This window comes from Ursus maritimus, unplaced genomic scaffold, assembly GCF_017311325.1.
Source record: "Ursus maritimus isolate PB19 unplaced genomic scaffold, ASM1731132v1 scaffold_12, whole genome shotgun sequence".
In the NCBI taxonomy this organism is placed as follows: domain Eukaryota; kingdom Metazoa; phylum Chordata; class Mammalia; order Carnivora; family Ursidae; genus Ursus; species Ursus maritimus.
The window spans coordinates 66,708,255-66,723,094 of record NW_024423564.1 but is presented as its reverse complement, the minus strand read 5'-3'; the positions used below and the strand labels follow the sequence as shown (position 1 = coordinate 66,723,094).

Here is a 14,840-nt window from a genome sequence, read left to right as displayed (position 1 = left end):
TCAGAAGGAGCTGTACAAGTTACCCTTCATGAAATTCACCCCACCAACTCATGAAGACTACAAAGCTTCACCACAAATTCAATTAGATAATTTATGGTCATCAATGCTGAGTTTTTGTGCTTACACATGCACCATCACAGAAAGCACAAAATCCTATTTACAGGGATTTTTTGTTTCTTTAAAATGTATCTCAAGCATCTTTTAAAGTGCGAGCTACAAATATGCTGTACCCTTAAAGAAAAAGGCTTCCAAAGAAAGTCTGAGCTAGCTATCCAGTGCTGCCATGAGTGGTTATACAACTAACCAAAGGACAGCCGGCAGTACTCTGCTAACTCGGTTTAGTGTAGCGGCCTCCTCCGTGGTAGGTGAGTTCTCGGCTCTTACTCTACTACCAGCCGAACATGTACTCCATTGCTTTGGATACAAGACTTTCATCTTTTTTTGGCGTTTGTCTGTCAGAAATAACCTATTAAAAAAACATACACAATTGTTAGGTTATAGTGTCCTCAGGATCATAGATTCTAGAGTTAATGGCTAATTTAAAAGAGCCAAACAGTTAAATGTATTTGTAATACTGCACTGTATATTTAAAGATTAATATATGGATTTAGTTAGAACATCCTTATGCTTTAAAGGACAAAATCTTACTCCTTTGGCAAGATAAATTACATCTGCTCCTTATATCAGGAAACTGAACAAACAACACAAAAGCTACAAGAGATTTTTTTTTTTTAAGTAGGCTACACGCCCAGCATGGAGGCCAATGCAGGGCTTGAACTTGTGACCCTGAGATCAAGACCTGAGCTCCTGAGCTGAGATCAAGAGTTGGATGCTACTGACTGAGCCACCCAGGTGCCCTAGAAAATGAGTATTTTAAAATACTGGTTTAGGGGCACCTGGCTGGCTCAGTCGGTAGAACATGTGACTAGACACTATTCTATGATGAAATATTCATTATCTTCTGAATATAAAATCTTTTTCTACTTTCTTTGCCTATTTCTTCAAAATGATAAGCAATTTGCATATTAAATCAGAAGACCTGTGTACACATTAAAATATATATAGGTATAATATCGCTACAGATAATATTAATGTAAATAATTTGAACAAAAACTTCTAGTTCAAAAGAGTAAATATTTAGAAAAAGAAGGTCTAATTTGAATTAGATTTTCTTTTATAGAATAGCTAAAGAATCTATATAAATCCATAAACCAGTCAATATCAGTTTAGAAGGTTTTTTAAGTTTCATTGTGTAACACAGCTCGCTAATTTCAATTTGGGGTTAGGGGAAACAACATTACTTTGAAAACAAAACAAATCAGTAATACTCAGAACCAATGCATATAACACCGGGGTAATTAAAGATGAGAAGCAAAAGGAGGCCATCCCACTAATCAAATCCTAACAGCCTTGAGCACAGATATGCCGTAGTAGAATCTCAGTATATAGGCAGTCACGAAAGGATGATGAGAACCCATTTATGTTTGTATATGAGAGTCACAGGCTGACAATTAAGGGAAGCTCAAAAATCATTCTAACTTACTTAAAGATGAAAACCAACCTTGACTTTATTGTCCTGTTCGAATCCCAATTAGTCACCTCCTACTTATCCTACATAGGGTTTTTAACTAATAAGAAGGAAGGAAGGAAGCAACTAAAGAGACTGCTGAAGATCTGTTTTTTTTTTTTTTTTTTTTTTTTTTTTTTTTATTTATTTGACAGGACAGAGACAGCCAGTGAGAGAGGGAACACAAGCAGGGGGAGTGGGAGAGGAAGAAGCAGGCTCCTAGCGGAGGAGCCTGATGTGGGGCTCGATCCCATAACGCCGGGATCACGCCCTGAGCCGGAGGCAGACCCTCAACCGCTGTGCCACCCAGGCGCCCCTGAAGATCTGTTTTGAATTTGAAAGGAACTGGAAATATGTCTATAGAGGCTGTTGCCAGACACCAAAACCACAATCTCCATCTTCCCTACAATTTCTAGGGTCGTCTAAGACCTTCTTTCATTGCTCTGCTGCCTAATCTCTGTAGTGTTCTGGAACAGGAAAGCAGAAAGGAATTCTTTGGGGCACCTGGGTGGCTCAGTTGGTTAAGCGTCTGCCTTCAGCTCAGGTCATGATCCCAGGTCCTGGGATCGAGCCCTGCATCTGAAGACAAAGATGGCTTCAACTCAGCGGGGAGTCTGCTTACCCCTCCCCACCCCACCGCCGCTCGTGTATGCACGCGCGCTCTCTCAAATAAATAAAATCTTAAAAAAGAAAAGAAACGAAATCTTCCTTCCCTTGTCTCAGCTACTCATCTGGTGGGAGGAGATGCTCCTGAAGTCCAGAACTGGAACAGGAAATAAGTTTTCACATAGGTACAATGACAAAGAATAGGTGGTTTAGAGAACTGGGAGGAACAGTGTGGGTTATAAGAATTATACAGTACTTTCCTGGAATACTAAATGAATTTATAACACTGTTTCTACAGGACAGTGTACCTTAAATTCTAAACAACTGCCTTATGAACTTTAAGTATACCAGTTATATTATATTCATATGTGTTAAAAGATAACAAAAGAGTATAAATATTGACAATAAAAACTACAGAGGTGCTAAAAATAAAGCATTCACTGTAAGCTTCAGTGATGACCCAAATAGGTGGGATTTCACTAATTTAGCAAATGACTCATGGGAGGTCCACCAAGTGTGGTAGAAGAAAAGAGGACTCAGATAGATAAAATTCACGATGTTGCTGGAAAGACTATCACAAGAACATGCTATAATCTATTAGAAACAAGGTATTCTGAGTAAAAAAACATCGATATTCTGGTGAGGGGTCCAGGAAACCTTGACAAAGGAGGTGCCATCTGAGTTCAGCTTTGAAGGATAGGTAAGAGGATCTGGCAGGCAGAAAGGTGAAAAAGAGTATTCCAGATAAAAGTAACAGCAAGGAACCTTGCAAATACCAATGCTAGGTAAACTGGAAGTTGGTAGAGAGTGATAGATTATACTAAAAAAATAAGTTTGAGACAAACTGTGAAACAATGTAAATTAATTAGGTAGGTTTTAGATGGTCTTATATTTCTAAGATTAATGACAGACAAAATCTGACTTCTATGTGTTAGAAACAGTTTTAGTGTAGTTTCATTTTTAAACCTTTCTTTTTATTTATTTATTTATTTATTTATTTATTTATTTATTTATTTATATTTTTAAAGATTTTATTTATTTATGCGTCAGAGAGACAGCCAGCGAGAGAGGGAACACAGCAGGGGAGTGGGAGAGGAAGAAGCAGGCTCCCAGCAGAGGAGCCCGATGTGGGACTCGATCCCGGAACGCCGGGATCACGCCCTGAGCCGAAGTCAGCCGCTTAACGACTGCGCCACCCAGGCGCAAACCTTTTTTAAAGGTTTGTTTATTGACTGATTGATTGGGGAGGGGAGAGGGAGAGGGAAAGAGTCTCAAGCAGACTCCACACTGAAATGGTGCCCGATGGAGAGCTCGATCTCATGACCCTGAGCCGAAACCAAGAGTCAGATGCTTACCCAACTGTACCAGCCCCAGTTTCATTTTTAATTATAATAATATGTAGAACCTATAAATATTTGATAGAATATAAATAAGAATAGCTTAAGATATTTTTGGTCTAAATTAGTAAACATCTTTTAAAAGGGCAATTTTAGGCACCTGGGTGGGGCAGTTGGGCATCTGGCTCTTGGTTTTGGTTCAGGTCACGATCTCAGGGTCATAAGATTGATCTCTGCATCAGGATCCACACTCAGCGTAGAGTCTGCTTGTTCCTCTCCCTCCCTCTCGCCCCCCCCCCAAATCTTAAAAAGGGCAATTTTAATATGGGGTAATTATAATACGGTACAAAACTACTGCTAATGTTCTACCTCTCCTGTGTGCTTCTAAAACAAACTGTATCTGTCCTTTTCATAGGAGGCGACAGAATATATTATAGTTGACTATCTGTGTGTCTTCTCCACCACACTCTGAGCTCTGTGAGGGCAAAGATGTCTTCAACAGGTTATTGTGTTTGCCATGATGTCTCTCAGAGCTGGCTCGAAATAGAAGTTCAATATGTATTTATTAAAGTAAAATGAGTGAAATAGTAAGACATATAGCTGGTAAGACTCTTAAAACTTACTCTTTCAGAAAGCAATGCAGCAACAGCTTTAACATTTTCTTACCTTTTTGACTTAGTCTTCCCATTTCTGAGACTCTAAGGAAATAATCCTAAAACCAAAAAAATGCAAACTGCAAGAAGACGTTCATCACAGCAGCATTTAAAATAGTAAGAAACTGGGGCGCCAGACTGGCTCAGTCGGTTAAATGTCTGACTCTTGATCTCAGCTCAGGGTTGTGAGCTCAAGCTAGGCATGGAGCCCACTTAAAAAAAAAAAACAAAAAACTAAGAAACTGGGGCACCTGGCTGGCTCAGTCAGTAGAGCATGTGACTCTTGATCTCAGTGTTCTAAGTTCGAGTTCCAAGTTGGGTGTCCAGATTACTTAAAAATGAAAATCTTAAAATAAAATAAAATAAAATAAAAAAGTGATTTAAGCAAGAAATTGAAACTAACTTCCCAAGTTCTTTTCAGTTCCAACAAGAGGGCAAGGGTTAGGTAAACAAATGCTATGTTCCACTTAATGGATTATTATACCCCCATTAAAGATGATGCTTAGAAAGGGTTACAACTTGGAAACATTACTTCCCAATGTAAAGCCAAAAAAAACGGGGGGGGTGGGGTTTGGTAGACACAGCATGGTCAAAACACAAAGCAACAGACTATGTACCACCATGAGACCCCACCAAAAAATTAAGTAAGCAGTAAGCAATAGAGCAAAACAGTAACAAAACAAAACAAAAACCAACTATGGACTTTGCAGTTAGGGAAGAGTAGGTTTAAAATCACAGGTATGGGGCCTTGAGCAAACTGATACTTAATTTCCTTATCTATAAAACAGGAGTAATACTGTCCACCACACAGATTACTGTTAAGGATTAAATGAAAAATACTGCACAGGAGATAGTCCAAAATGGCAGAGGAGTAGGAGACCTTAGTTTCATCTGGTCCCAGGAATTCAGCTAGACAGCCATCAAATCATTCTGTGGAGTGGGGCCCTGGGCTTTCGGCCCCAGGGCCGGAGACGGGGAGGCCGCCATTTTCATTCTCATCCTGTGCAGCTGTGCGGAAAGCTTTCAGGGAACAAAAACCAGGTAGAGCCGAGCAGCTTACTCAGCCGGGCCCCTGGCAAGGGCAGTGCAGCTCCGCCGGGGCAGACTTCTGAGCATCAGTGCAACAGGCCCCTCCACCGGATCGGCAAGACGTCAACTAAGACCAAGTTTACCATCACAAAGAACTGCAAAACTCCAGTGCTAGGGCAAACAGTATGTAGGATTCATGGTTTTTCCCCCACGAATCTTTAGTCTTTCAATTTTCATTTTTTTCTTTCCTTTTTCAACCAATTTCTTCTTTTATCAACTCTTTTTAAAAAATTTTTTAATTTTCATTTTTACACTTACATTCTATCCTTTCATGGTACTTAATTTTTGTATATATGTAAGGTTTTCTTTCTTTACAATTTTGGGATGCAAAATTGTTTCTTCTAACAGACCAAATTTGACCAGACCCAGAATGTAGTGTATTGCTTGGTTCTCCTCACCTGTCTCATTCTTTTTTTTCATCTTCTTTTTTTCTTGTTAAAGTCTTTTTAAATTTTCATCTTTATAGTTACAGTCTATCCTTTCATTGTATTTAATTTTATTTTTTTGTATATATATATACATATATGTATATATATATATATATAAGTTTTTATATATATATATAAGTTTTTCTTTTCTTATAATTTTGTGATGTAGTTTCTTCTAACGAACAGACCAAAATACACTCAGGATCCAGTGTATTGCTCTGTTCTGTTCACCTGTCTGATTATATTCTCTTTTTGTTTCTTTGTTTTTTTAATTTTTTTTCCAGATTCAGGTCTCTTCTGATTTGTTTAGTGTATAGTTCTCTGGTCGTTGTTGCCATTTTAGTATTTTGTTCTCTTGCTCATCTATTATTCTCTGGACAGAATGACAAGATGCAAAACTCACGTCGAAAAAGAGAACAAGAGGCAGTACTGACTGCCAGGGACGTAATCAGCACAAATATAAGTAAGATGTCGGAACTAGAGTTCAGAATAATGATTATAAAGATACTAGCTGGGCTTGTAAAAAGCACAGAAGACACTAGAGAAGCCTATTCTGGAGAAATAAAAGAACTAAAATCTAATCAAGTCAAAATAAAAAAGGCTATTAATGAGATGTAATAAAAAATGGAGGCTCTAACTGCTAGGATAAATGAGGCAGAAGAGAAAATTAGTGATACAGAAGACAAAATGATGGAGAATAAAGAAGCTGAGAAAAAGAGAGATAAACAATGACTGGATCATGAGGGGAGAATCTGAGTGATAAGTGGTACCACAAACTGAAACAAATTAGAATAATTGGGATCCCAGAAAAGGAAAGGGAGAAGGGCAGAAGGTATATTGGAGCATATTATAAATGCAGAGAACATCCCTAGTCGGGGGAAGGAAACAGGCATTCAAGACCAGAAGGCAGAGACAAGCCTCCTCAAAATCAGTAAAAATAGGTTAACACCTTGACATATAATAGTGAAACTTGCTAATCTCAGAGACAAAGAGAAAATCCTGAAAGCAGCTCAGGACAAGAGTTCTGTAACCTACAAGGGTAGAAACGTTAGACTGGCAGTAGACCTATCCACAGAGACCTGGCAGGCTAGAAAGGACTGCCATGATATATTCAGAGTATTAAATGAGAAAAATATGCAGCCAAAAATACTTTATCCAGCAAGGCTGTCATTCAAAATAGAAGGAGAGATAAAAAGCTTCCAGGACAAACAGAAACTAAAAGAATGTGTGATCACTAAACCAGCCCTGCAAGAAATATTAAAAGGGATCCTTTAAGCGAAGAGAGCACCCAAAAGTAACATAGGCCAGAAAGGAACAGAGACAATATAGACAGAAACAGGGACTTTACAGGTAATACAATGGCACTAAATTCATATCTTTCAATAGTTACTGTAAATATAAATGGGCTACAGGTCCCAATCAAAAGACACAGGGTATCGGATTGGATAAAAAAGCAAGACCCATCCATATACTGTTTGCAAGAGACTCATTTTAGACCCAAAGACATCTCCAGATTGAAAGTGAGGGGGTAGAAAACTATTTATCATGTTAATGAATATCCAAAGAAAGCTGGGGTAGCTATCCTTACATCAGACAAATTAGATCTTAAACCAAAGACTGTAATAAGAGATGAGGAAGGACATTATATCCTAATTAAAGGGTCTATCCAGCAGGAAGATCTAATAATTGTAAATATTTATGCCCCTAACATGGGAGCAGCCAATTATGTAAACCAATTAATAACAAAATTAAAGAAACACATTGATAATAATACAATAATAAATAGTAGGGGACTTTAACACCCCACTCACAGCAATGGACAGATCATCTAAGCAGAAGATCAACAAGGAAACAAGGGCTTTGAATGACAAACTGGACCAGATGGACTTCACAGATATATTCAGAGCATTGCATCCTAAAGCAACAGAATACACATTCTTCTCGAGTGCACATGGAACATTCTCCAGAATAAATGACATACTGGGTCGCAAATCAGGTCTCAACCAGTACCAAAAGACTGGGATCATTCCCTGCATATTTTCAGGTCATAGTGCTTTGAATCTGGCACTCAATCACAACAGGAAATTTGGAAAGAACTCAAATACTAAAGGCTAAAGAGCCTAAAGCATCCTACTAAAGAATGAATGGGTCAACCAGGAAATTAAAGAAGAATTTTTTAAAAAGTCATGGAAACAGGGGCACCTGGGTGGCTCGGTCGTTAAGCGTCTGCCTTTGGCCCAGGGCGTGATCCCAGGTTGCTGGGAAAGAGCCCTACATCGGGTTCCCTGCCCACTGGGAGCCTGCTTCTTCCTCTCCCACTCCCCCTGCTTGTGGATCCCTCTCTCACTGCCTGTGTCTCTCTCTGTCAAACAAATAAATAAAATCTTTAAAAACAAAAAATAAATAAAATAAAATAAAAAGTCATGGAAACAAATGAAAATGAAAACACAATTGTTCAAAACCGCTGGGATGCAGCAAAGGTGGTCTTAGGAGGGAAATACGTAACAATACAAGCTTTTCTCAAGAAACAAGAAAGGTCTCAAATACACAACATAACCTTACACCTAAAGGAGCTGGAGAAAGAACAGCAAATAAAGGCCAAACCCAGCAGGAGAAGAGAATTAATAAAGATTAGAGCAGAAATCAATGAAACAGGGGCGCCTGGGTGGCACAGCGGTTAAGCGTCTGCCTTCGGCTCAGGGCGTGATCCCGGCGTTATGGGATCGAGCCCCACATCAGGCTCCTCTGCTATGAGCCTGCTTCTTCCTCTCCCACTCCCCCTGCTTGTGTTCCCTCTCTCGCTGGCTGTCTCTGTCTCTGTTGAATAAATAAATAAAATCTTAAAAAAAAAAAAAAAGAAATTAATGAAACAGAAACCAAAAGAACAGTAGAACAGATCAAGGAAAGAAACTAGGAGCTGGTTCTTTGAAAGAATCAATAAGATTGATAAACCCCTGGCCAGACTTACCAAAAAAAAAAAAAAAGAGAGAGAGAGAGAGAGAGGGAGAGAGAGAAAGGACCCAAATAAATAAAATCATGAATGAAAGAGGAGAGATCACAACCAACATCCAAAGAAATACAAACAATTATAAGAAAATATTGTGAGCAACTATATGCCAACAAATTAGGCCATCTGGAAGAAATGGATGCATTCCTAGAGATGTATAAACTCCCAAAACTGAAACAGGAAGAAACAGAAAACCTGAACAGACCCAGAACCAGCAAGGAAACTGAAGCAGTAATCAAAAATCTCCCAACAAACAAGAGACCAGGGCCGGATAAGGCTTCCCAGGGGAATACTACCAAACATTTAAAGAAGAATTAATACCTATTCTTTTGAAGCTCTTTCAAAAAATAGAAATGGAAGGAACACTTCCAACTCTTTCTATGAGGCCAGCATTACCTTGATTCCAAAACCAGACATGGACCCTACCAAAAAGGAGAATTACAGACCAATATCCCTGATGAGCATGGATGCAAAAAGTCTCACCAAAATACACCAAAAAATAGGATCCAACAGTACATTAAAAGGCTTATTCACGACCAAGTGGGATTTATTCCTGGACTGCAAGGGTGGTTCAACATCTGCAAATCAATGTGATACATAACATAAGTAAAAGAAAGGACAAGAACCATATGATCCTTTCAATAGATGCAGAAAAAGCATTCGACAAAGTACAGCATCCTTTCTTGATTAAAACTCTTCACAATGTAGGGATAGTGGGAACATACCTTAATATCATAAAATCCATCTATGAAAAGCCCACAGCGAATATCATTCTTAATGGGGCAAAATAGAGCTTTCCCCCTAAGATTAGGAACACGGCAGGGATGTCCACTATCACCACTGCTGTTCAACATAGTACTAGAAGTCCTAGCCTCAGCAGACAACAAAAAGAAATAAAAGGCATCTGAACCAGCAAAGAAGTAGTCAAACTCTCACTCCTTGCAGATGACATGATACTCTATGGAGAAAACCCAAGACTCCACCACAAAATTGCCAGAACTCATATAGGAATTCAGCAAAGTGGCAGGATATAAAATCAATGTACAGAAATCAGTTGCATTTCTATATGCTAACCATGAGACAGAAGAAAGAGAAATTAAGGAGTTGATCCCATTTACAATTGCCCAAAATCATAGGAATAAACCTAACCAAAGGGGCAAAGGATCTGTACTCAGAAAACTACAGAACACTCAGGAAAGAAACTGAGTAAGACACAATGAAATTGGAAAAATGTTCCATGCTCATGGATTGGAAGAACAAATGTTGTTAAAATGTCTATGCTACCCAGAGCAATCTACATATTCAAGGCAATCCCTATCAAAATACCATCAACTTTTTTCAGAGAGCTGGAACAAATAATCCTAAAATTTGTATGGCACCAGAAAAGACCCCGCTGGATAGCCAAAGAAATGTTTAAAAAGAAAACCAAAACCGGTGGCACCACAATTCTGGACTTCAAGCTCTATTACAAAGCTGTCATCATCAAGACAGCATGGTACTGGCACAAAAACAGACACATAGATCAATGGAACAGAACAGAGAACCCAGAAATGGACCCTCATCTCTGTGGTCAACTAATTCTTGACAAACCAGGAAAGAACATCCAGTGGAAAAAAGACAATCTCTTCAACAAATGGTGTTGGGAAAATTGCACAGCCACATGCAAAAAAATGAAACTGGACCATTCCCTTAAACCATACACAAAAATAGACTCAAAATGGATGAAAGACCTAAATGTGAGATAGGAATCCATCAAAATCCTAGAGAACACAGGCAGCAACCTCTTAAACCTCACCCACAGAAACTTCTTGTTAGACATGTCTAACATGTCTAAAGGCAAGGGAAACAAAGGCAAAAATGAACTATTGGGACCTTATTAAGATAAGAACCTTTTGCACAGCAAAGGAACAGTTAAGCATCTGACTTTGGCTCAGGTCACGATCCTGGAGTCCTGGGATTGAGCCCCTCATCAGGCTCCCTGCTCAGTGCGGAGTCCACTTCTCCCTCTGCCCCTCCCCCGGCTCATGCTCACTCGCTCTCTCTAATAAATAAAAATAAAATCTAAAAATAAAATAAAATAAATTTAGAAAAACAATAAAAGGAAAAAAAAGTAAAGTTTTAATAATAAATGAATTTGGTGTGAATATGGTTTTTTCTACATTTTACATAGTAAGTTTGTATTACCTTGAGTATGAAAACAAAATAAATAGCAAACTCTATTTCCAAAGCTCTACAAACAATATTTTATAGAACAACTTATACCATATAATAAAACTTAAAAATTTTTTGTTACTGTTAGGTTTTTGTCAGCTTATTCCTCTATGAAAATACTTAATTTAACATATCACTTTGAACTGAAAACAATTTTTTTCATATTGGCTTTCACTTCCTTGAGAAAATCATCTTATATGAAGTTAAAATCCAATCTCTATGAACGTATATCTATGAGTTTTTCAACTCAAGTAAGCAAATTTTAAAAATGGGTATAGATCACAATGCTTAAAGAAAAATTTTAAAAATTGTATATATAGTAAAACTGCAACTGATTCTTAAAAAGCTAATTTTTTTTCAGATGTTATAAGTCCAAATGACATTTTCTTCATTTTCTAAAACACCAACCCTGAGCATGTATACTTTTCGTAGTATAAATTTATAATGTAAATTATTATTTAAATAAAGAATAATCCTGATTAAAACAATGACTACCCCACAATGATCAATCAAAAAGACTTGACTTCCCATTTCATTCTAAAGCATCTAAAAAACCAATCAAGTTCATTATATACTGAAAATTTATTATTTCCAGTGTGTCACTGTGAAGACACTAAAACTGGGTAACCACTCTGAAGAAATAATTACTTAAAAACTGCCCCCCAAAATACGCAGTGCTCCACACAGATAGCAGGGTGATTTGTATATTCCAACATACATTATGTAGCCTCTATCGCACAGTATGGAGATAAAATCTTCAAAAATGCTAGCCTTATTCTCTTACGCTGTTGGTAGGAATGTAAATTGGAACAACTATTTTGGTGGGCAATGGCAGCAACTACCAAAACTTTAAATGCACATATCATTTGATTCTGCCTACTTGTAAGAATTTATCCAACAAATATACTTGTACAAGTTCCTATAGAATGACGTTTACTTAGCATCATCCGAGATAAGAAATAAGAGATTCAGCCTAAAAGTCCATTAACAGAGGACAGGTTCACTATCTTATAGGACCGTGGGTACAACAGAACATTACGCAGCTGTTTAAATGCATGCAAAAGAACTGCATATACCTATAAAGAAAAGTATTTAAGACATAATTTTAAGCAAACAAAACAAGAGAAAACAAAAACAAATTGCAATAGTCTTCACACCCATACGCACTTGAACATGCATGGAATATGTCTACAGAATACAAAAGAAACAGTTAAGAGAAGTAACCTTGGGAGGAGGGTCCAGACTGAGGAATTTGGGGAGTTGGAGCTTTTACATTTTACCTGATATTCTTGTGTGTTATTTAATACTTTCTTTTTTTTTTTTTTTAAAGATTTTATTTATTTATTCGACAGAGATAGAGACAGCCAGCGAGAGAGGGAACACAAGCAGGGGGAGTGGGAGAGGAAGAAGCAGGCTCATAGCAGAGGAGCCTGATGTGGGGCTCGATCCCATAATGCCGAGATCACGCCCTGAGCCGAAGGCAGACGCTTAACCGCTGTGCCACCCAGGCGCCCCTATTTAATACTTTCTTAAATCATGAGACCCTGTTACTTTTGCAACTAGAAAACAATAAAAACAATTAACAGAAGACATGCTAATCTTAATACAATTTTCAGATTTTAAAAACAAGTCTGTGCTAAGTCGTCTTTTGATGAAGAGGAATCTGAACAGAAGAACATGGCCAATTGTAACTGGTAAGCAGTAAGTAAGCTTTGTAGGACTCTACTGTTCAAAACACATTCCTAAGGAAAGGAATGTTTTTGCCTTTTAGCTGGTACAACTGCCTAACTGAATGTCCAGTAGCTGACAAAGACCCTGTCACCTCCAGGAAGACCTTCCAGACACCAGAAATGAGTAAGAATTCATTTCTTTCTCCAAGACTCCCAGCGCATTTTGTTGGCATCTTCACCCAGGACATCCCGCAGTATCTCTTATGTATGTAAAAACCACTCTCCTACTATAGGGTAGAGATGGTCTCTTAGTCATCACACACATAGTAGGCCCTGAATAAATGATGAATCAACTGAATTGAGTGGCAAGCTAATACCTTTTCTCATGAGATTGCTGCAATACAGCTAAAATTTTTTCACCTTTTTTAAAAAATACATTTATCAGGGAGAGTGAGAAAGACGGCAGGCACAAGCAGGGGGAGCAATAGGCAGAGGGAGAAGCAGGCTCCCTGCTGAGCAAGAAGCCCAATGCAGGACTCAATCCCAGGACCCCGAGACCATGACCTGAGCCAAAGACAGATGCTTAATTGATTGAGACGACCAGGTGTCCTCTAAAGTCTTTTCATCTTTTAAAACAAGTTTTACACAACTATATGATGCAACTAATCTTTGACAAAGCAGGAAAGACTATCCAGTAGGAAAAAGACAGTCTCTTCAATGAGTGGTGCTGGGAAACTGGATAGCAACTTGCAGAAGAATGAAACTGGACCACTTTCCTACATCATACACAAAAAATAAATTCAAGATGGATGAAAGACCTAAATGTGAGACAGGAAACCATCAAAATCCTAGAGGAGAACACAGGCAGCAACCTCTTTGACCTTGGCCACAGCAACTTCTTACTAGACACGACACCACAAGCAATGGAAACAAAAGCAAAAATGAACTAATGGGACTTCATCAAGATAAAAAGCTTCTGCACAGCAAAGGAAACGATCAACAAAACTAAAAGGCAGCCTACAGAGTGGGAGAAGATATTTGCAGATGACATATCTGATAAAGGGTTAGCATCCAAAATCTACAAAGAACTTATCAAACTCAACACCCAAAAAACAAATTACCCACTTAAGAAATGGGCAGAAGACGTGAACAGACACTGTTCCAAGAAAAGACATCCTGAAGGCTAAAGACACATGAAAAGATGCTAAACAATACTCATCATCAGGGAACTACAAATCAAACCTGTCAGAACGGCTAAAATTAACAACACAAGAAACAACAGGTATACTGTTGGTGGGAATGCAAACTGGTGTAGACAACTGGTGCAGCCACTCTGAGAACAGAATGGAGGTTCCTCAAAATGTTAAAAACAGAACTACTCTACGATCCAGTAACTGCACTACTAGGTATTTACCTAACAGATACAAAAATACAGAGTCGAAGGCCAACGATAGCCAAGCTATGGAGAGAGCACAAAGGTCCACTGACCGATGAATGGATAAAGACAATGTGGTATATGTATAAAATGGAACAGTACTTAGCCATCAAAAAGAATGAAATCTTGCCATTTGCGACTATGTGGATGGAGCTAGGATATATTATGCTAAGTGAATTAAGTCAGAGAAAGACAAAGACCATATGATTTCACTCATATGTGGAACTTAAGGGACAAAATGAACAAACATGGGGGGGGGGAAGAAAAAAAGAGGGAAACAAACCATAAGAAACTTAAAGATAGAGAAGAAACAGGGTTGATGGAGGGAGGTGGGTGTGAGATGGACTAAGTGGGTGATGGGTATTAAGGAGGGCATTTGTTATGATGAGCACTAGGTATTGTTTATAAATGATAATCACTGAATTCTACTCTAGAAACCAATATTGCACGGTAGGTTAATTAACTAGAATTTAAATAAAAATTTGAAAATAAATAAATAAATAACAAATTTTAAAGTTACCTGGCGTGATCCACTTTATGTGCATTTTTATTCACTTTAGTGGGAGAATCGATTTTTACTCCAAGGCTTCTTAGTTGTTTAAGGGTTGCATTAAGAACACAATCTTTGTCTGCCAGACCTGAATCATGTTTTTTTTTCTTTGTATGGTAAACATTTTGTGTTCTGGTGCATTCGTGGCTGATAATTACTGCTTTGGTAGATGGCTGCTCAGTTTCTTTGGAGGAGTTATTCAGTAGGTGGTTCACTTGACTCTAACGAAAAGAAAAAAGATTTATTTGAAAAACCACTATTAACAATCTAAGGAAACAAAAAATGTA

General features: G+C 38.1%; 1 protein-coding gene across 1 annotated transcript in view; it reads right to left on the bottom strand.

Annotated features, from left to right (window-relative positions):
* Positions 1 to 14,840, bottom strand: part of STIL (STIL centriolar assembly protein) — a 71,628-nt gene that overhangs the window by 3,796 nt on the left and 52,992 nt on the right. Inside the window, exon 16 of the mRNA XM_008699233.2 lies at positions 14,524 to 14,774. Coding sequence (XP_008697455.1) covers positions 14,524 to 14,774 — 251 coding nt within the window. The remainder of the gene's footprint in view (positions 1 to 14,523; positions 14,775 to 14,840) is intronic.